The sequence below is a fragment of the Nannospalax galili genome, unplaced genomic scaffold (genome assembly GCF_000622305.1).
Source record: "Nannospalax galili isolate Female #2095 unplaced genomic scaffold, S.galili_v1.0 scaffold406, whole genome shotgun sequence".
Taxonomy (NCBI): Eukaryota; Metazoa; Chordata; class Mammalia; order Rodentia; family Spalacidae; genus Nannospalax; species Nannospalax galili.
The window spans coordinates 3,489,348-3,511,853 of NW_008357033.1; the positions used below are offsets into that span (position 1 = coordinate 3,489,348).

The following is a 22,506-nucleotide window of genomic DNA, read 5'->3' on the forward strand; positions in this document are numbered from 1 at the left end:
TAAGTGAAGGACTGCATGGCTTCTTGGAGAGAGAGGCTAAGCTGGCAGTAAGGAGTGCGGGGTTCTTAAACCCAGCCATGCACTATGGGTCCTTGCTGAAATAAGTCACTCAGCTTTTCTGGCACACAGTTACGGGATAAAACTACAGGTTCCTTAGCTATGGGTCTAGATTGTCATGAGGCTTAGAAGAGGGCAAAAGTGGAAGTGCTTTGAAGGGTTGCTGGAGTGGAAATGTGCTATCAGAAAAAAAAGTGATGATACTGTCTCCAAATCGTCAACCTCCCCCAGGGGGACCACCTTTGCGGCGGTCAGAGGATAACTTATGGAAGTCAGTTCTCTCCTTCCACCATATGGGTTCTGAGGACTGAAATTAGATCATCAGGCTTGGCAGTAAACACCCAAGGTCTTTCTTTAAATCATGTGCTGCACAACTCAGTCCAACTAAGTCTAGTACTAAACTCAACACCTCCCAAAGCTCTAAGTTTTTCCACAGCCCATACAGAAAGGGAGTTGCCTAACCTAGACTGGAGAAACCTGAGTTCCTGCCGCAGCTCAGTCCTGCTTTGCTGCCACATCTTGGAGGCAAAGCTCTGAACCCTATTTCTTAACTGCAGTGGACTACACAGACCAAGCATTAATAGTCCCTGCCCTCCCCTCCTTCCTCCTTTTTTCCTTTCTCTATTTCCTTCTCTTTTTTTCCCTTTCTCCTCGCTCCATCCCCCTCCTTCCCTCCTTCCTCACTTGTGTTCACAGCACCCCATCTCTGTCCCCAATTGGGCCCACTGCAATGAGAATAAGATAAGCCCTAAGACTTGACCTCTAGCCCTGAGGCACTCTTAACTGAAGAATTTGTAAGAGCACCTGACTCAGGACAGCCAAATGACACAAGCACAGTGCAGACTCTAAGGGAGGAAGAGGCAGCCAGGTCATTCAGCACCCTGGGATCAAAGGTCAGTCAGCCTGCCTGGAAAACTCAGCTTCCAAAAGCCACCAGGGCTTGGCCATCACATTAATGTCATGCAAAGGGTCCACTCCAGCTGCACTGGTCTGTGTGACCCCCTAATTAGACTTTCATGTGTGACAAGCAGCCTGATTGGTCCAACTGCCAGCTGTGGCTTCTATATGCCTGGTGACTGAGTTAATGAACCCTTATGGGGCTAGTGGGGCTCATTATTTGCAAGGCAAGGGAATAGGGGACCCCTGTGTCCTCCAGGCCTGTCTCTCTCCAGGTCCCCAGTGCTGAAGAGCTGATTTCAAATCAAGAGAAGGGAGGGAGCAGGAGATGAGACTGCAGCTGTGCACAACAGGCTCAGAGAGTGCACCATGTGGGTGGTTCCAGCAACAACTCTGCCAGTGTCACACAAGTTGTAGTTGACTTCAGTGCTTGCCAAGTCAGAGCCTGCACTCAGAGCTGGGGTGAGTAGTTAGGATATAGAAGGCTTGTGTCCTGGAAATGAGAAGGTGGGGGAGTTCAGACACTGAAGTCCTCCAGGACAGCAAGGAAGAGGGATGCTTTGAGGACCCAGTCCACGAGAGGACATTCTAAGGTCATCCTAGGCTAAAACCCAACCAGATAAGGTCAGGATGTACTGAAAGGAGATGGGGTCTCAGCTGGACCTCAGTGGAGGCAGCTTGGTGGCAGGCTGAGTAACCATAACAGCACACTGCGACTGACTCTGCCACAAGCACCTTTCTCCATGCTTACTGATTCTTTACAGCAACCCTCTGCTTGGGAACCATTTCCACTTTCACTTTGTGCAGAACAACTAGCACCTGGAGGCAGGAGGCACCTGTAGATCTGGCACCTTGCAAGACTTGCAGGATAGCACCTGCCTCATCCAGCCCTGGCCTCCTTCGCCCATGGCCACTCACAGCCCTCCCACCCAGCATAATCTCCCATCCTGGGACCCTCACTTGAACTGGTGCTCCCGGGAGCTGCGGATCTTGGAGGAGAAGCGCTCGGCCAGCTTCTCCAGGCTACGGGAGTACTCCAGTTCAATCTCGGCTTTCCTGCGGAAGAACTCCTGCAGGTCCTGCAGCAGCTGCAGCCGCGACTCTGATTGTTGCTCCAGGCATTTGAACTGCTCCACCAGCTGTGTGCGGATCTCTGCGGGAGGCAAGGAACTAAGTGTCAGACTGTGGCTGGAGAAAGTGGTAGGACCCAGCCAGCTGATCCAGCAATGCAATCTAAACAGCCCTTTCCCATATTCCGCAACACTCCCACCCCCATACTGCAGAGCCTGGCCAGGCCAGAGCCCCAGCCTTCCTTTGTTGAGTTTTGGCACAAAGATCTGGCACAGGTCCCTTTCTGCCATTGTCTAACCCACTGCTTCCCAAACTTGAGTCACTCCGTGTTGCCATACCACCATTGTTTCTGGTTAAGCACAGGTCAGTAGCTACACTGTTTCTTCCTCCACACCATCAAGTAGGTGCACTAATTTTTTTCACTGGAACAAACTTCTTAAAATGAAAGGCTATATATTCAGAAATGTGGGAAACTAGGAGCCCTTGCGGCCTGGGACATAGAAAACGAGTTCAATTAAAATAACAGCTTTAAAATCCTATCTACACACTACAGTAAGGCCTGCCAAAGGGCCAGATGCCTCCGCCCAAGAGGTTTGCTCTTTGTCAGCAAAAGGGAGAGGTGTTAAGAAAGATTTTCTTCTGGAGTGGGCGGGACCCAGAGGACAGCAAAGGGCATGCAGCTCCCTCTTGGGCTCCAGTGTTGTTCAAGGTCATGTCTGCTTTCAATTACCCTGAGATCCATGTGTAAACATCTCAAGTACCACTAAAAGAATGTAGCGCACACTCAAGGAAGTATTGATTGACCAAGCCAGGTCTGGGCTGCCATGAGGAAAGTTCAAAGCTGGGAGTTGGAGCTAAAAATCACAGCCAAGTCCTTACAATCGCTAACAACTGAGCATGTGCTAATGTCCTGACAGTCACAGCCAATCATTTCGTCAAGCCCTAATGTTGTCACTGCCACAGTTCCCAGGCGACAACCCCTTCCCAGGTCCTCAACAGATCCATTTCTGCAAGATACCCTACTAACACTGCACTGGCAGCCTGCTCAAAAATACCAAGGGACTCCCCTCTGGCCTCAAGATTACATCCAGCTCCTCAGCAAGAGACCAGCTGCTCAGGATTCCACTAGGATGAATTCTGAAAACCACTCAAGCCTGTCCTTGAATGGTTCAGTCCCCTCTGCCCAAATGAACATTAGCATCATCATCAAAGAGGGAGTCTGGGGATAGGGGCGCATGGGGGCATCCATCTGAGATCCTCTTCTCCATCCCCACTCTCTCCTGAAACTGCTCTGCCTAAGAACGCACCCCCTTCCCACCTCACTCTTCACAGTGGTCCTTCCCTCTTCTCAAAAGGAAAACCAAGGCTTCATTTGCCCAGAATCAACTGTGATGTAATACCTTACAATTTCAAAAACATCTGGGTAGCCCCCAAAGAACTATTTAAAATGTTGGTGTTAGGAAATCTTCCTTGAATCAAAGAACCACAAACCCTCAATACTCAGAGTAGTTGTAGACCAGTGATATCATCAGGTGGCTAAAAAACACAGAAGTGCCCAAATTCATCAGATGCTTATATTACAGCCAACGAGACAGTTAATCAGGTAAAGGCACTTGCCACACAAACTTGATGACCTGAGTTTGATTCCCCAGAACCCACATAAAGGTGGGAGGAGAGAACCAACTCCACAAAGTTGTCCTCTAACTCCTACATGCACACCATGGCAGGTGCATACACAACACATAATGTACACACACACACACACACACACACACACACACACAATAATAACAAATAAATGTCCCCATACAATGCTGCCATCTGTGTTTAATAGCTCACCATGCATGTAAAACATTAATGCTATTCTCTCATGAGTTGTGTATTAGAGATTGTGGTCATGAGAAATCAAAAAAAAAAAGAAGGATCTTAGAATTGTATGGTCAAAGGACAAGTTTAAAATTTCCATTTCAGGGCTGGAGAGATGGCTCAGTGAGTAAAGGTGTCTGCCTCACCCTGATGACCTGAGTTAGATCCTTAGGACCCACGTGATAAAAGAAGAGAAGCACAGCAGGAGCATGTACCACATGCATGTGGCACTTATGTGCCCCCATACACTAAATAAATAAATAAGTAAAATATAATTTTTAAAATTTAAATGTCTATTTCAACTTAACATATATTTTGGATAAAAAGAAATATAATCAATTTTAAAGTTTTAAACATAAAAGTATATCAAGAAAATTATGTGGACATGGTGATGCACGCTTTTGGTCCCAGCATGTCTCAAAAAGATTTAAAAAAAAAAAAGAAAAGAAAATTCTGTGAAGGAAGCTGGAGGGAATTATAGATTCAAGAAGATAAGGAACAATGTAAATTTTTACATATTCGGGTCCTTTTTGATGGATAATGGGGAATGCTGATGCTTTATGTTCCTCTGAGGCAGCTCCTCACAGACACTCAAGTCAGTGTTTTAAAATCATACCAAAAATATGTTCGAGAATATAGTTAAGCGCCTATTTAGAGTTAGAAATAACTCCAAATGTCCAGTAACAATAAAAGGGTAAGGCATCATTTGGTGGAAAGCTAGACAGTGAGAAAAGATGGGGACAGCGAGCAAGTGAGCGAGCAACAGTCTTGCAAAGTGCTGGCCTTATGCTTAGTGAAACTGCCAGAACAAACACAGTCAGGATAGGTGGCTTATGGTGCTAGAGGTGAGCGAAGTGGTCACCCCAAGGGAATCCTGACTGAGAGGAACACTGGGTTGCCTTCTGGGTGCCGGACATGGCCCATGCCGTGATGCAAGCAGTAAGGACACTGGCCAGAATGAACTGAACTGAACATGATCTGAACATTTTTCTAGAACATGTAACACATCACCAGAGGACAAAAAATGTTTTAAGACTTTTTTTTTAATGTGTATGAGCATTTTGCCTCCACATATATGTACCCTCCATGTGTATGCAGTGCCCACAGAATCCAGAAGGGGGTGTTGGATCCCCAGGAACTAGAGTTACAGATGGTTTGAGCTGCCACCTGGGTGCTGGGAACTGAACCTGAGTCCTCTGTAATAGCAGCAAGTGCTCTTAACTGCTGAGCCATCTCTCCAGCCCCAGGACAATCTTTTTTTTTTTTTTTTTTTTTTTTTTTTTTTTTTTTTTTTTTTTTTTTAGTTTTAATGTTATTTAGTTTCCATTTGATCTACTTTTAAGAGAATGGAGTAATGTTATTCTAAAATGTCAATATTTAAAACATGGCAGAAATACATCCTTTGTAGCTACTTAAGCTGAGACCGAAACATTTTAAATGTCAAGCTAAAATGTGTATTACAGAAGAGATTATCTGTGAGTTCATCTGGAGGGCAGACACAGGAGGGGAAGCTGCTGCTCTCCAGCCCTGGCAGGCTCCTCTCTTCCCAGGAAGGCCTGGGTGACCCGCTGGCCCTGTACCCCTCCCACATCTTGGTGGTACTCTGGAAATAGCGGACTGGTACTTGGGAAATAGTAGTCTTCTGGGGCTGGTTTGGGTGGAGGTTGTTTGAATTCTTGTGTGCTCTAGCTGCCTATCTCCATAAATCAAATCCAAACTCTGAGTGTGGATTCTCCCAGCACAAGACAGATCTATCTGTAGCAGCACCTAGACAACAGATTGCTGCAAACACTTTTATGAGCCTATGTCCAGCCACACAAAGCACAGTGATTATGAAAGCCTCACCTGATACCCACATGCACATACATGTACATAGTTTCATACACAAAACACACAATATTCACCATACCTCACATACTGGACACATGAGACAAAACTCACATAACACATACACATAGAAGGGAATGCTGCTGGTGTCCCCCACTTCACCTCTGTAGGCTGTAGCTCAGGGCAAGTCACCAGGCTATGCAAATGTCTGGTACTAAGCCAAGCTAGGAATCAAACGCACATCCCTCAGAAGGTGACAATAATGCTCTTTAAAAAGTTTTTTTATTAATTTTTAATTATGTGTATTTGAGTGTTTGTGTGTGGGTATGTATAACTGCAGGCAGATGCCAGAGGAGACCAGAGCTGTCAATCCCCTGGAGCTGGGGCAGTTGTGAGCCACCCAGCACAGGGGCTGGGAACTGAACTTCCGTCCTTTGCAAGAGCAGTACGATCTTAACCACTAAGCCATCTCTCCATCCCTGACAACAATGCTCTTGATAGAGAGCTCAGTGTTTTCCATATTTAACCCACTTATCTTCCACTCTTGCAACCTGCATAACAAGCTGGGGACCTAGCAAGGAGATGCTGCTTGTTAGAAAGTTTTCAGGCCAGGCCTCTCCTACCAGGCAGCATCAGGAGCCAGTGTTCTCATACTTCAGAGGAAAAGCTCATAAATCACTCTGTAGTGACAGGAGATGGTTTGCAATGGGCAGAGATGCTTCCCTGAATGAACACAGCCAGCTGAAATCTTCCAGGCAGAGATGGCCAAACAGCTGGAAGTCAAGGTTTCTAGCAAGCTGAATCCCTGGCAGCCTCTGCTGTGGCCTACCCTGCTCTGTAACCCCAAGGAAGTTGGTTCCTGGGCTCCTGACTCCTGTCTCCCCTCCAAGTGGCTGCTGGGAGCAGGCTAGGTCTTGGCTTTTCTCCTTGGAGACTCAAAGGGAGAAAATTCTAATCAAATCCAATGCAAATGCTCCCCAGGCACACCCCTTGTTTACAAGATGTCCCCCAAGAGAGACAGCCAACCAAAGCATAGCATAGAGAGACAGAAAAATAGCAGGGGTCAGGGTAGGAGAGGGTGGGCGTGGAAAGTGGGGACAGGCTTTGATCTCAGAACCTCAGAGCTGAAGACAACCCTGCTGGGCACTCAGAGTATCCTCCTAGCTCTACATGCTGGGGTGTAAGTCTCAGTGGAGGGGCAAGAGAGCCTGCAGGCCCGGTCTCCTGATGGTAGATCTGCCCATATCACTCTCCTGATAGAATGCTCAGTACTTCCTCATTGCTTGTTGCTTATGCAGTCAAGGCCAAATTCCTCTGGTATTCAAAGCCCAACTCCAGAACCTACCTACTCCCCGACCCTCACGTTCCAGCTCATTCTCCAGACCACAGTCTCACTGAAGGCCTTGTACCTGTGCCAAAGCTGCCGCCCAAGGCAATACCTAGGGCTCTGCACAGCCACAGCATCTCTCCAGCCCTGGGTGAAGGTTTTGTGTAAACATAAATCTTCAATTCATTTAGGCAAAACATCCTTGTAAAAAGTAAATTGAAGGAGGCATGGTGGTGCACGCCTTTAATCCCAGCACTTGGGAAGCAAAGGCAGGTGGATCCCTGTGAAACTGAGGTCAGACTGGTCTTCCTAGCAAGTTCCAGGCCAGCTAGGGCTACAGAGAAACCCTGTCTCAAAACAAAAATTTATTGAGGAACTGGAGAGATGACTGCTTTTGCTGAGGAACCTGAGCAAAACACTCATACACATACAATAAAAATAAATGATTGATTTTGTTTTTTAGAATGCCTAGGTTTACAGGAAAAATGAAATTTTCTATTTTCAATAAAAAATACAGATGACAACTTTTTTTGGTCTTTTTGAGACAGGGTTTCCTTGTAGCCCCAGCTGGCCTGGAACTCACTATGTATACCAGGCTGTCCTCGAACTCACAGAGATCTGCCTGCCTCTGTCTACTGAGTGCTGAGATTAAAGGCGTGTGCTACCATGCCCGGCCAACAATTTTATTAGATACAAAAATTCCAAAGCTGTAAAGACATCTAGAGAAAAGTCTCTCTCCTACCCTACCTAAGTCAGCTACCTAGTTCCTTCCTTTCAGCAAAGGGAGCCATGGTACAGGTTCAAGTTTACTCTGTCAGAAACAATGGCATCATGTATCTATTTATGTTGGGTGTGTATAAACATAATCTTTCCTCTGTGTACACACATCAGCATTGCTCGCTCAGTGTCCTTTATCCACCCTTTTCTTTGGGAATACATCCTGGAGTTCAGTCCTTATCATCGCATGTGAGAAATTCCTCATCCTACTTTACCTATTTTGTAATTTCTCTTACAACTCTTACAATTATATTTTCTTAGTTACAAAATAATGGGTTTCACTAATATTCTCATTCATTCATTCATTCATATATATACATATATATCACTGGACTTTGCTCACATTCACTTGCTACCTTGCTGTATCTTTTCTCCCCCATCACTGGTCCTTTCTTCCTCCCCAGTGGTCCCCCTTCTGCTTCCAGTTGCATCTATATAATCTAGGTTCCACATATGAGAGAAAGCACACAGTATTTGTCTTTCCAAGCCTGGCTTATTTCACTTAGCATGATCATCTCCAGTTGTCTCCATTTTCCTGCAAATGACAACATTCTCATCCTATTTTCAGCCCTGTAAATTCCACTATGAAAATGCTTATCTAGTCAGGTATAGTAATTCACGCCTTTAATCCCAGCACTCAGAAGGCAGAGGCAGACGAATTACTGTGAGTTCGAGGCTAGTCTGTTCTACACAATGAGTTCCAGGCCAGCCAGAGCTACATAGTGAAACCCTGACTAGAAAGAAAAGTTTAGTTAGGGGGCTAGAGAGATGGCTCAGCAGTTAAGAGCACTGGCTACTCTTGCAGAGAACCCAGGTTGGATTCCGAGCACCCACATGGTGACTAACAACCATCTATAACTCCAGTTACAGGAGATCCAAGACCCTCTCCTGGCCTCTGCAGCCATTGCAAGACACGGGTGTACTTACACACATGCAGGCAATACACTCATACACATAAAAAAATAATAAAATATTTTCTTAAAAACGTTTAGTCAGTGGGTGGGATGGCTCAGCAGGTAAAGGTGCTTGCCACAGAACCTGACAATCTAAGTCCAACCCTGAAACCCACGTGGTGGCAGGAGAAAACTGACCTGAAAGCTGCCATTTAGCTGCCACACACACACACTGTGGCACATGTGTACCCACATGTACACATACTAAATAAATAAATACTTTAAAATGATGAGCCAGGGGGCTGGCTGGAGAGATGGCTCAGCATTAAGAGCACCGACTGCTCTTTCAGGGGACCCAGATTTGACTCCCAGCACCCACATGGTGGCTAACAACTGTCTGTAACTCCAGTTCCAGGGGATCCTATGCGGCCATTGCACAACACAGGTGCACTTACATACATGCAGCAATACACTCATACAAATAAAATAAAAATAATAATAAAATAACAAAATACTGAGTCAGTTCCCTTTGCTGGATGCAAGAATTACTTTCTCTTACTACCAACACCATGCTGGACTGAATAACATGTAAGGTTACTTTTGTGCACATGCAGGAACATGAACATAGTGCAGTCTAGTTCCAACTAGCTGAAGATGACATTCACTACTGACTTTTCTGCCTTCAGCTCCCAAGTCCTGAGATTACAGAGTATGCTACCACACCAGGCGTGGGAGTCATTATTTTAAAAAGCAGACCTGAGCTGAGGGTTGGCTCTGTGGGTAAAGTGCTTGTTGTATAAGCATGAAGACCTGAGTCTGAATCCCCAGCACCCACACATAAAAGCCAGGTATAATGACACATGCCTATAAACCCAGCACTGAGAGGAGACAGGTGGATCCTAGGTCCTCACTGGTCAGTCATTCTAGCCAATGAGTGAACTCCATGTTCAGAGGGCGACCTGGTCTCAAAAAAATAAGATGGAGGGTAATCGAGGAAGACATCTAATGTTGACCCCTGTCTTTTCTATGCATATGCAACTGTACATGAGCATACAGTGAGCACACACACACACACACACACACACACACACACACACACACAGAGTCACACACAACAAAAAGCAGAGCTGCTTGGATTTGCCGTACCATAACCTTGGGCTGGGGGATGGAGAACGGTAGTTTTAAGTAAAGTAGGACTGGCCCCGACCCAGTTAACTCTAGTTTAGTTGCAGTACTGGATGTGTGGAAGGGGCTCAGGATAGTGCTCGCTTTACTTCTGTAATTGTTTGAAATTTCCCATAAGAAAAAAGGAAAAAGAAAACAGCAGCCCCACCCTAAAATCTGCTGCCAAGTTGAGCCCTGGTGAACAGGTCTGATGAGTGAGGAATGCCAGCTTGTCATGGCCTCTGCCCGCAGCCTGCAGATGGCCCTCTTGGGTTACAGAAGAGTACCAGAGGAGGGCTGCAAGAGCAAGTTATAATTTTTAAAAAATTTTTATTGAGCTTTTGAAATTTTACATAACAGTTCTTAATCAAATTTAAGCCTCCTGCCCCATGCATGTCCTCTCATCCCCCACCGGACCTCATGTATTCCAACATACACATTAAGTCCTATCCAGTCAAGCATTTGTACCCAGATGTCCTTCAGTATAAATTCATCCACTGGAGTCAAGTCAGCCCATCTAGAGATCATATGTGAGGCCTACTCTCCCTCATCCAGTGCCAGAGCAATTTTAAATGCAGCTTCCCAGGCCCCACCTGGTTCTAGTCTGTGAACCCTGTCCTGAGAATGCAGTGGCACCTCTGGCACCCCTGGAACAAAGAGGCCCCACTTTCACGGTCTGAACTTATCCTGGCAGCAAGATTGAGTGTCCTGTCCCAAGAATCAGTTTCCAGGATGGCAAGCTGTCAGGGTCTCACCTCCATAGATATCTCATCTGGTTGTCAGAACATTTTTCGAGGCTGCCAGTTTTATCACTCCTGTTCTGTAAGATTCAGGAGGAGAAGAGCTTTGTCCAGGCCCACCCAGGAAGTGGTAGAGCCAGGGTTCACAGGAAGGAAGGGACAGACAGGATGGGGGTGCTCCCTCCTGGGACTCCTTAATACCTTCCCACTTCCTATCCACACTCCATCATCACCTCAGTGCATGGACAAAGGGCCTGGGTCTGGCTGTCACATGTCCATCCTAGCACATTCTGACTTTGAGGGCAGGCCCTCCCATGGTGGAGGGAGTCCTCAGCTTTGCCAGACAGCAAAGCAGGCTCTGGGGTCAAGCAGTTACATGTTCATTGGGGAGCTGGAGCAGGTTTCTTATCTCCCTGAGTTGCCTCTGTAAATGGGAATGATAATAATTGATACTGTGCTGCTGCAAGAGATGCTGAGAGCTCAGAAATCTGTCTCTGTGCTTGGCTTTTATTACCATCACCCTGCCCAATTCAGCCACTAGCCATAGGGGGCTGTTTAAATTTTCTTTCTTCTTTCTTCCTTTCTTTTTGAGTGTTATGTGTGGTGTGCATGTGTGTGTATTCGTGTTCTCAAGTGTGCCTGTGTGTGTGTGTGTGTGTGTGTGTGTGTGTGTGTGTGTGTGCATGTGAAGGCCCAGGGTTGACTGGGTGTCTTCCTTGATCACTCTCCACCTATATACTGAGGCGGGGTCTCTCACTGAATCTGGAGCTTCCCATTTCAGTCAGCTTGCTCCAGGGACTCCCTCTCTGCCTCCCATGACTTGAGATTACAGGAGGGCTGCCTACCTGGCATTTACGCATGTTCTGGGGATCAATTTCTGGTCCTCATGTTTGTATAGCAAACGCTTTACCTGCTGAGCCATTTCCCCAATCCTAAGTTTTGTTAAAATTGAGGTCATTCTTTTGGTACACTTGCCTCATTTCAAGCATTCACATACAGCTTAGGGAAAGCATACTGCAGACTGTTTTCATAGGACAGCACTGAATCAAGGCTCAACAGAGTTTAGCTACAATTACTTGTTATTATTGCTGCCTATGGCCATTTCTCATTTCCTTGAGTAGAAACAGGAGCTTAGAAAGAGCTCTGTATTCCATGATTCACATTTGGGTACATCCATTCCAACAAAAGCAGCTAAAGTGGGAGTCCACAAACCCACAGAACGGCAAGGTGATGGAGACCCTCATTGCCCAGCCCAAAGTCCACCATCCTGAAAGGGCCCCCTGTATTCCCACCCCAGCCCCAAGGGCAATGTGGTCTCTGGAATCACCAGCCAATGTCATGAGGCTCAACATTATTCCTACCAGGTGCACTTATAAAGCCTGCGAGTGGAATCACTGTAGAAGGCAGGCAACTCTTCATGAAATAACACATTTAACATGTCAGGCTCTTAGCAGACTCTGGGCACACAGCATCTCTACAGAGATGGCCTGGGATAATGTGAACAGTGCATGCTCAGCACATGCTCACAGGCTCTGTGGACAGGCAGCCTGGGCTCCAAATCTGATTGTCACCACTTTGAGGAAGTCACACAGGGACACTGTAAAACAGGGAATACTATGTCCCTGGTGGGGTTGTCAAAGGGTGAGAGGGGGATGTGGATAAAGCATTTCATATAGTACCTGGCACATGCAAAGGATATAGTGAAGAGGCATAACTCATGTAACTACCTACAGTGAGCAATGAAGACCCTGGTCACAGAATTGTCTCCCAGAGTCAGTCAGTCTGTCTGTCTGCGCCGCCCCCCCCCGTGTGTAGGGGGGACACGGCCTCACAAGGAGGGTTCTGTGACCCCATGACTATCCTTCAGCCTCCCCTGCAGCGTTCCCTAGGTAGTCCTACGCCCCCACACACACACTCACTCCAGTTCTGTGGCCTCCCTGGCAACTGAAGGCTTCAGCTGCAAGTCCCCAGCTTCAGCAATTACCCTGGAAACCTGGGGGCTGGGGGAAGGTGTATCTGCTTAATCCTGTGAGCAGCAGGGAGTAGCCCAAGAGGCTGGGAGAGAGTGCCTCCATGAGTGGATCACCTCCATGTCCTTCTCAGTCCAGGCTATCCCATTCCTAACACCTCATACTGCTACCTATCCCTCTTTCATTAGCCTTTACCAAGCCAAGAAGGTTAGCATCTACCATCACTCACTTCTAGCTTGGTTTTTGTTGCTGTGATAAACACCATACCAAAACCAACTAGGAGAAGAAATGATTTATTGCATCTTACAGGTTACAGTCCATCATCCTGGGAAGCCAGGTAGGAACTCAAGGCAGGAACCTGGCAGGAGGAACTGAAGCAGAGACCATGAAGGAAGGCTACTTACTGGTTTGTTTCCTCTGGCTTGCTCACTTACCTTTCTTACACAGCCCAGGCCCACCTGCTTAGAGATGGCACTACCCACAGTGAACTGGGCCCTCCTAAATCAATTAGCAATTAAGAAAATGCCTCATAGACACAACCAAAGGCATTCTGATGGAGAAAATTTCTCATTTGAGTTTCCCTCTTCCCAGATGACTCTAATTTGTATCAAGTCAACAAAAGCTAACAGTACACCCTCTGAGATCCAATAAACGGCAAAGGACCAACTGAATCATAAGACTCAAACCAGGCCTGCCTGACTACAACATCCACTAGAGGTGCCACCTGGTGCTGCCAGGGTTCAGTAGGGCTTCCCACGGCCCCAAGGAATTCAGCCCCAGGATAGGACAATTTCTCTAGCCTGTATACATGGGCCTCTGGGTACTCTAGGGCTAAGGACTGGATCTGACATTAGACTTGGCTGCATTCAGAGCTTGGCCTTGACACTGGCAAGTCATGTGACCTTAAGCAAGCTAGTTACTCTCTAGCCTGTGCTTTTCCTGTTTGCAAACTGGAGGGAATAAAAACAGACATTTATGGAGTTTAATACTATGCTACAACCTTTGAAAACAGCTTCCTGCTTCACAGAGGACACAAAGGCAGAGATATGAGGTGGCTTGCCTAATTTTACCTAACATTGGGGTTTTGGCTGTGTATCTTGTACCACATGCCAGAGATGCTTCCTGAACATTTACCATATGTCCTATCCAAATCAGCATCTTAGCATTTTTCACCGTTCCTTAGGGAAACACAGGGAATCAAAGCCTATCAACTCTAGAGGCTTTGTTGAAGCAAATTACATCTGCTTGCAGCTTTCTAGAGAGTAGGGTATGCATATGCTGGGAAGGCACTGAGCAATATGATTAGTACTTACCTCTCTACTTCTCACTCCACTCCTCAGAAGGAAGCATAGGCTATGGGCTAGTATTTTGAAACAATAAGAGTTATTTAGTAATGATGACGGTGATGTTAACCAGAAAGATCTTCCTTATATAAGAGGAAGTGGTATTGTCCCCACACTCAGGATTTAGTGTTTCAAATACACCTGTGGCTGAAGAGATGGAAGACAGAGAATATCTCCCACTTCCCACAACCATCAAAAAGTGGAGGCTCAGTGCCACAGTTCTTTGAGTAACTCACTCTTATCTAGATGGATAAGATATACTTCCCCTCCCCACAAGCAGAAAGCAGTCAGCAAAACGATGTCATCGGGATCTGACAGGGTAGGAGAGAGAGGTTCCCCCTAGCATCTGTGCTTGTGTCCAAATAATAGCCATTCCCTTGCCATGAAGAAGTTGGACAGAAGCTGCCTCTCTGCCTTCCAGATGTTCAGTGAGAGACAAAGAACGGGCAGGATGAAGCCAGGCCTCTTCCTACCCAAGGCTCTGAGTTGAAGTGGGCTATGATCAATTTCCACATGAAATTAATATTCAGGGCTCTGCTACCCAATGGTCCCTGAAGGATCAGATGCATTGAAATGAGAAAAGATGAGAAGCCATTAATTCTGCATTTCCAGCTGTGGCCTCTGACTCAGGATGCCTCCTTATGAGAAGAAGCAGCGAGTGGAAGGCCAGCCTGGAAGCTCCCAGACCTGACAGCCATCAGCGGGGAATCTCTCTAAGAACTTCCAGTCCTATATTTACTTAATACATGTTTTTAAATAGTATTTCTTTAATTTCTCATTTTATTGTTCATTGCTGAGAATTGAACCCAAGGCTTCACTCATACCAGGCAAACATTCTACCACTGAGCTACACTCACAGCTCATTTCCTTTTTCCACGGGATGCTCTGTGGTACTAACATATATGGGAAAAATAGATAACTGTAAAAGAAATAGAGCAAACACAAAACAATGTTAGTAAGTTCTACCATGATTCTGAAGTCTGAAATCTGCTTTCTTTTGATAAAAGGTGTTTGGCAAGGGTGAGAAGAGTTAAAGTCATGCAGGGATTGAGCAGACTTTCAGGTAATCAAGAGGTAGAAGGGGAACAGAACAGAAAAGAGCTGTCCTTTTCTGGGCATCAGTGAGGCTTTATTCTGTCTCTGTGGACCGCCTAAGATCATCCAACAACATATATGCATATAGGTAATGTACTGAGTCCATTTAATGGTGTTAACGTGTACATGTGTTTATGACTGACTACTTGGGATTGGATAACCCATCAGGGAGCTCGACCTTGGAATAAACTTATTCTCTCTCCCTCCTCATCCATTGATTGTCTGTAGCTCTTAATCTAGAGGTGGGATCTTATGAGATTTCCCCCATCCATATTGGCCTGTCAACTGGTGTTATCATTATTCAGGCCTTGTTTGAGTAACTGTGTTGTTGAGATTTCACAGGTGCAGCTTCTCTGTCGTGTCTAGAATATGCTATCTAGCAGCAGACATCGGGGTCCTCTGGCTCTTACAATATTTGCCACCTATAAATATGATAAAGTATTAATATCCAGAATATACAAAGGACAACAAAAAAAGAATCAAGAGAACAAATGACTCAATTGAAAAATGGACTACAGGTCTGAACAGAGAGTTCTCAAAAGGGAAATCAAAAATGGATAAGAAATATCTAAAATAGTGTTCAACATCCTTAGCAATTATGGAAATGCAAATTAAAACTATTTAACATTTCATCTTACTCCAGTCAGAATGGCTAAGATCAAGAGAAAAGCTGACAACAAATCCTGGTGAGGATGTCAGGAAAGGGGAACCCCATTCACTGCTGGTGGAATTACAAACTGGTATAGCCACTATGGAAATCAGTGTGGAGTGTTCCCAAAAATCTAAAAGTAGTAATCTACCATACAACTCAGCTATACCACTCCTTGGACTCCATATCCTACTACAGAGATACTTGTTCAATCATGTTCACTGTTGCTTTTTTTTTTTTTTTTGGAGGGGGAGGTCTTTTTGAGACAGGGTCTCCCTGTAGCCACAGCTAGCCTGGACTCACTATGGAGCCCAGGCTGGCCTCGAACTCATAGAGACCCACCTGCCTCTGCCTCCCGAGTGCTGGGATTGCCACCACACCCAGCCAATGCTGCTCTTCCCATAATAGCTAGGAAACGGGAACAACATAACTGACCCTCAGCTGATGAATGTATAATGAAAATGTGGTAAATATATACAATGGATTCTTTTCAACTGTAAAGAAAAACGGAAATTATGAAATTTTCAGGTAAATGGATGAAACTGAAAAATAGTATACCAAGTGAGGTAACACAGACCCAGAAAAAAGCATGCCTCATGTTCTCTCTTATTTGTGAATCCTGGCTCTGAATCTTTATATGTGAGTATATAACCTGTAGTAACCAGTAGAAGCCAGGAGAGTACTGAGGGACCAAGAGAGGAGGGGTGAAGAAGGAGCTCCTGAGAGGTGGATAGTAGGACACAGGTGCTATCAAGAGGGAAATGGGAATAATAGGGAACACTTTGACTGGGGAGGTGGGAGGGAGGGTGATACAGAGGTAGAGGAAAGAAGAGATAAATATTCTTGAAATTTCTGAACAAGACATGGGGAAATATAAGATACTTAAAATGCATATTCACACAGAGCACATACGTCTGAGAGATGCCCAGCACTAGGTGATACATCTACAGTTGACCCTCTACAACTAAAGCTCATAGAACATAGCAGAACAAGGAGTAGATAGAAAACTAATATATCCCTCAACTCTCGCCAGTAAAGCTTCCTTATACAACAGAGTGCAATGCACACAGAAGGCCACAACTGGCCAAGTTTTAAAGAATAAGAGACAGCAGAGTGTAGGACAGGACTCCTATATGGAACCTTGTCCACCCATGGCTCAGGGACCATTGTGGAAGAGGGGACAGATTGTTAGAGTCAGGGCTGGTTCATGAACATAGGAGAGAAGAAGTTTCAGACCACTGGAAGCCTGAACATGTGAACTTGTGACAATGGTGGCATTGAGCACAGGACCTATACGAACTCAATTAAACAAGGGCCCAAAGGGGAGAAGAGAACTAGGTGGCAGGTCGGCACCAGATTTAGAACTATTGGAGGCTGATTGCTGCTGAGTGAGGGAGAGTACGACTTACATACAACCACTGGATGGGCTGACTAGACTCCAGTGGACACATTTATACTGAAGAACATTTGGGTACAAATGCCTGAATAGATGGGACTTCATATGTATGGTGGGATACATGAGGTCTGGTGGGGGGATGGAGGAGGCATGGATGGGGGAGAGGGTCTATATTTGATTAAGAACTGTTATATGTAATTATGAAATTTCAATAAAAATATTTATATAAAAATACATATACACATATATAGTGGTGCATGCCTTTAATCCCAGCACTTGAGGGGCACAGGCAGGCAGACCTCTATGAGTTTGAGGCCAGCCTGGTCTATATAGTGAGTTTCAGGCCAGCTGGAGCTACAGGGAGACCCTGTCTCAAAAAGACTAAAAAATAAGTAAAAAAAATAACAAAAAGAAAGCTAGGTGATCACAGTCTAGAGAAGTAGGCGAGTAAGCAGTGTTCCCCTATAGCTGCTTCAGCACCTGCCTCCAGGTTACCCTGAGTCCCTGCCCTGGCTTCCCTCAAAGATGAACTATGGTCAGGATGTGTAAGTCAAATAAACCCTTTCCTCATCATCTTGGTTTTGGTTAGTCTCTCACCATAGCAATAAAGAAGTGAACTAGGACAAGCTAGTTCAGGAGGGAATTCATGTCTGACACTGTAAACCTAGCCAAATACTCATGAATAGACAGGTCATAGACCCTAGAAGAAAACCTACTACTGCTACTTTCCTAAACCAATGTCACTTCTTATTATATTCCAAAAGTTTATCCATATATTTATCAATAAACATAGCTCTCACCACTCATCAAAGATGGAGACTAGTATAGAGATCCACAACTGGTCAAAACACAGAGAACAAGTGACTGTGAAGTACCCAGTTCTAATTGATACATCTATAATGCAGCCCCTATACCCAAGGTTCAGGGAACATCATGAAAAAGTACGTAGAAAGATTGGGTTTTTTAAAATTTTTAATAGCTAGGGTCCCATAGGCCCTCAAACAATACAGGCCATTGCCCCTGCTCTTGGTTACACACCAGAACTTAACAGTAAGACCTTATTGCTGAAAACACAACATACATGAGCAAACAAGGAAAAATCCTGGTAAATGCTATGCATGAAACTGGAAGAGAAAACTAATCATCAACCTTACCCAGCTGTGAATCCTGCAAGCTACAATAACAACTAACCTGGCAAGATATGCCCACTGGGGCAATAGTGGTATGAATATCATAGGAGTAACCAACCACTTTCTAATTGGGGTTAAGTTCTGCTTCATAAGATGGAGCCCATCCCTGACATTGATATCAGGCCTAGGAACCTGTGGCTAGACAGGTCACAGGACACAGAGGAGAGCCTACTACTATTATTCTGCTAAATAGAAATACTATTAAACTGACTCCTGATGACTTATTATTATACCCATAGATTAATGCATCTCTCAACACTCACCAGAGAAGCTCCCTTATGCAGCAGATGGTTATTAACAGAGAGATCAACAACTGGTCAACATGCAAAAAACAAGAGGCTGCAGACTGCTTATCCCTGAATAAGACACCTATATCAACTTCTGCCTCCCAAAGCTCAAAGATCACTGCAGAAGAGGAGGCAGAAAGATGACCATAGGGAAAGAGTTTTCCAGACAACTGGGCAGTTACTAGTATGAACTCACAGCAATGGTGACAACATGTATAAGTACCATGTAAGCTCAAACCAGACAAAAATCCCAGCTTGGATGTGGGGAAGTGGGTAAGAAACCCACTCAGCCTCGCACATATTTCCAAATGAATTAGAAATGATGCAGGCTGAATGCTGATACCCAAAAGATAACTAGTTCCTAATCCTGGGAACATGACAGTACAGAAATCAATGCGCATAGCTGTCCCTATAAAACTTTATTTAGAAAATAGACAACTGACCAGATTTGGCCTATGGACAATACATTGTCAACTCCAATACCAATTTCTCGTTTTCCATATATTCTACACAATAGGCATTTTTCCTCTAATGTAAGAAGAGGCAGCAAGCTTTGCAACATATCAATGGGTCCTGGGAAGCTGTAGTTGGGCACTGTAGGGTTGTGTCTTCTCTAGGGGTAACATTCTCAGATACCCCCAGGGTTAGGCAGGGAACAAAAATAAGACTAGAGGCCTAGTGTAGAACAGTATGAAGAGCACATGACTTGACAGAATACACTCATATATGCTTAATGTCAATGCTGCAACTGCTAGACATAAACCATCTGTAAGCATTCAGCTTATGACTCCAGGAAACCCTCCAGGCAAATCTCACATCAGCTAGCACCAGCCCTGCTAGATTCAAACCCAGAGCAGAACAGCCCCCCTGTCCAGGAGCTGTCTCCATCTTGATCCCATTAGCCCTGCTGAAGTGCCCCTTTAAGAGCTCCTAACTTTCCCTGAGATGTGCCTCCAGCCATGTGCACATTCACCTGACAATATTGAGATGCAGGATGGATTTCCTTGACTTTCTGATGAGAGTGCCACCTGGAAGGATATCCAAGGCCACAGTGAAGTCTAAATATTTTATGCACGATATAATTACTGCTCCCAGAGGCTTGCCACGGGATGGAAAGCCGCTACAGCAGGCTGTGTGATTTATATTTATGAAAGCCACATGAATTATGATCCATGACCTCATTCTCTCATTTTGGCAACTTTGCAAATTCTTGCCAATTGAGTTTTGGAAAGGAGAGAAAGAGAAACAAGAATGATCTGATTTCTCTCTCTCTCTCTCTCTCTCTCTCTCTCTCTCTCTCTGTGTGTGTGTGTGTGTGTGTGTGGTGTGTATGTCTCTGTATCTATATGTCTGTGCATGTCTGTGTCTGTGTGTCTATGTCTGCATGTCTTTGTGTCTGTATGTCTCTGTGTCTGCGTGTCTGTGTGTGTGTGTGTGTGTGTGTGTGTGTGTGCTGTTTTCTCTTTAACATTATAAAACTCTGCAATGATTCTCAAAGGGAACCTCAATTCATTCTGTAACAGGAATACAAGTTAGAGTTTTGAGGTCAGCAAATGGTGCCTGATTATTCGAGTGGGTCTCGTTTTTTACAGTGCACATCAATCAAGTTCTTATAGCAACCATTACTAAATCTTATTGTCCATCAGTGAACCCTCAGTATAAACTCTTCAGGGGACCCTCTCCACCATGAAGGATAGACAGAGTAAAGCAAGGCATAATAAAAGGGCTGTAGAAAGTGCCTGCTTAAATGCCAAGCTAGCAACTCTAAGGAAAAGCCTCAGAAAAAATTAAAAAATCATTATAGCTGCCTAGTGGCTTGCTAATGGGTTATAAACCTTAGAGCAGAAAGGGCCTGAATACTGCTGTCCACAGTCTGGTAAGGCTTGATGTTGATTAGCTTTCCATTACTGCAAAAATACCTGAGCTAAATTAACTTAGAAAGAAGAAAGGTTTGTTTCCGCTATTAAGTTTAAGGTTCCACTGCATGGTCACCTGACATTTATGCCCCATGGCAAGAAAGCACATCATAGTGAAACTGATGGCAGAGGAAACTGCTCCACAGGTACGTGTGGAATCAGGAAGTAAAGGCAGAAACAAGAAATAGCCAGAGTCCTAATATCCTCTTCAAGGACACACTTTGCTTTCACTATGCCCCACCTCCAGAGTTGTAGTCTAGGCCAAGAACACGTGGGCCTTTCGAAGAACATTCAAAATCCGTATCAAAGCAGACTCATTCAGATGCAGTCACGAAAAGATGAGTTCTGGGTTAGTTCTACCAGTACCTCAAGACATGAACCTCATCTGTGAACTGGGATTGATGATACCGACTTAAAAATTGTGGTAAAGTCAAATTAGGTTTTACATATATACGTATATATACAAGTTCTATAAATAGTAAAAGTTATATAAATGGGTATAATTCTTTTTGGTATGTTTATTATTATTATTATTACTATAAAATACTAGCTCAGCTGGTAGAGTACTACCTAGCATGCATGAAGTCCTGGGTTCCATTCCCAACACTATACAAACAAGGCATGATTGTATACACCTGTAATCCTGGCACTTTGAGAAGTAGAAACAGGAGGATCAGAAGTTCAAGGTTATCTTCAACTACACAACAAGTTTCAGGCCAGTGTGGGTCACATGAGATCTTGTCTCAAGACAAAAAAACAAAAAACAAAAAAAATTTATTGCCTTCAAATTATCACAAAACTTTGCTTGCACACACAGTGACTATAACTGCAACCCAAGATCAATCAAAGAGTAGTTTATGGTCCCCCTTATAGACTATTCTCTCAATGTTGTAGCCAATCAGAACGGTCAGGTTAGAATCCAGGCATTCACAGTGGAACTCAAGAGCAAGCACTCACCACCCTAACATACATCTATTTGTCCTTTTCACACAACGTGGAACTCTGCAACACTCCTATTTTATATCTTGGGTCCTGTTACTAAAGAGGAAATAAAGTGCCTCCCACTCATTAGCTTGTCACTGGCAACAATGTGTGGGGTCTTTGTGCACCCTGCTTGGGCAGTACTTTCTGGGAGACTTGAGGTAAATGGTTTTACTGCTATAGATCAGTGGATCGATGGATTGCTTTTGTGGCCCTACTATGACCCACTCTGTAGGCTTCAGATTCCACAGAAAGTTAGGAAGTTAGACTGACATCTACACATTAAGAACCGACTGAATGTGGGCAGTTTCTCAACACCCCTACGCTGCATTTTGGTCCAGATCAGGTTATATGCTCAGAAATCTGCAGGCATCACCTCCCAGACAAGGATCTCATCACCTGCACTGATTGCACAGCCATGAGCTCCCACCACCCAGGCCTCCCCTTCCTTTTCCCTGGACTCCACTCACTTCTCCCCAGAACCAGTGTGGGTTGCCCAGTACAGTCTGCTCTAGCAAGAACACAGTGATAACATCCTAAGTTCTGCTGTACCACCTGTTCCCTTCCCTCTGTCTCATGTTGCCCTTCTGAGAGAGTGATAGTTAAGGCTGGCTCACTGGGGAATTGAGTGGATAACATGGCATTGCAGCCTTTTGTACCCTAAAGTACTCCATGATAGAAAATATGTAAAATGTCAACAGGGAATCAACAGGGGCACAGTCACCAGTGACACACATTTTTTTTGGCACGATCTTTGAAATGTGGTGGGGGGGCAGTGTGCAAAACCCCCATTATTATAAGGTTCTGAACCCATGCCTCCCCCATGAAAGGGGCACATGATGGTTGGACAAGTCACTGACAGGAAGAGGGGAGATCTGGTCTGGATCCTACTTTCAGAAATTCTAGGGACCTGAGAGCTGGGTGTAGTGGCACACACCTGTAGTCCCAGCACTTGGTTAGCAGAAGCAGGAGGCTCACAAGTTCCAGGATAAACTGGGCTGGGCTATTTAGAGAGACTGTGACTCTGTGTTGGGAGGGAGGGAGGGAGGGAGGGAGGGAG

At 45.0% G+C, this 22,506-nt stretch overlaps 1 protein-coding gene across 4 annotated transcripts in view; it reads right to left on the bottom strand.

Moving 5' to 3' along the window:
- Srgap3 (SLIT-ROBO Rho GTPase activating protein 3) overlaps positions 1-22,506 on the bottom strand; it is a 266,271-nt gene that overhangs the window by 131,107 nt on the left and 112,658 nt on the right. For all 4 annotated transcript variants that reach the window (XM_008854812.3, XM_008854814.3, XM_008854813.3 and 1 more), the window contains exon 2: positions 1,915-2,107. In XM_008854812.3, coding sequence (XP_008853034.1) covers positions 1,915-2,107 — 193 coding nt within the window. The remainder of the gene's footprint in view (positions 1-1,914; positions 2,108-22,506) is intronic.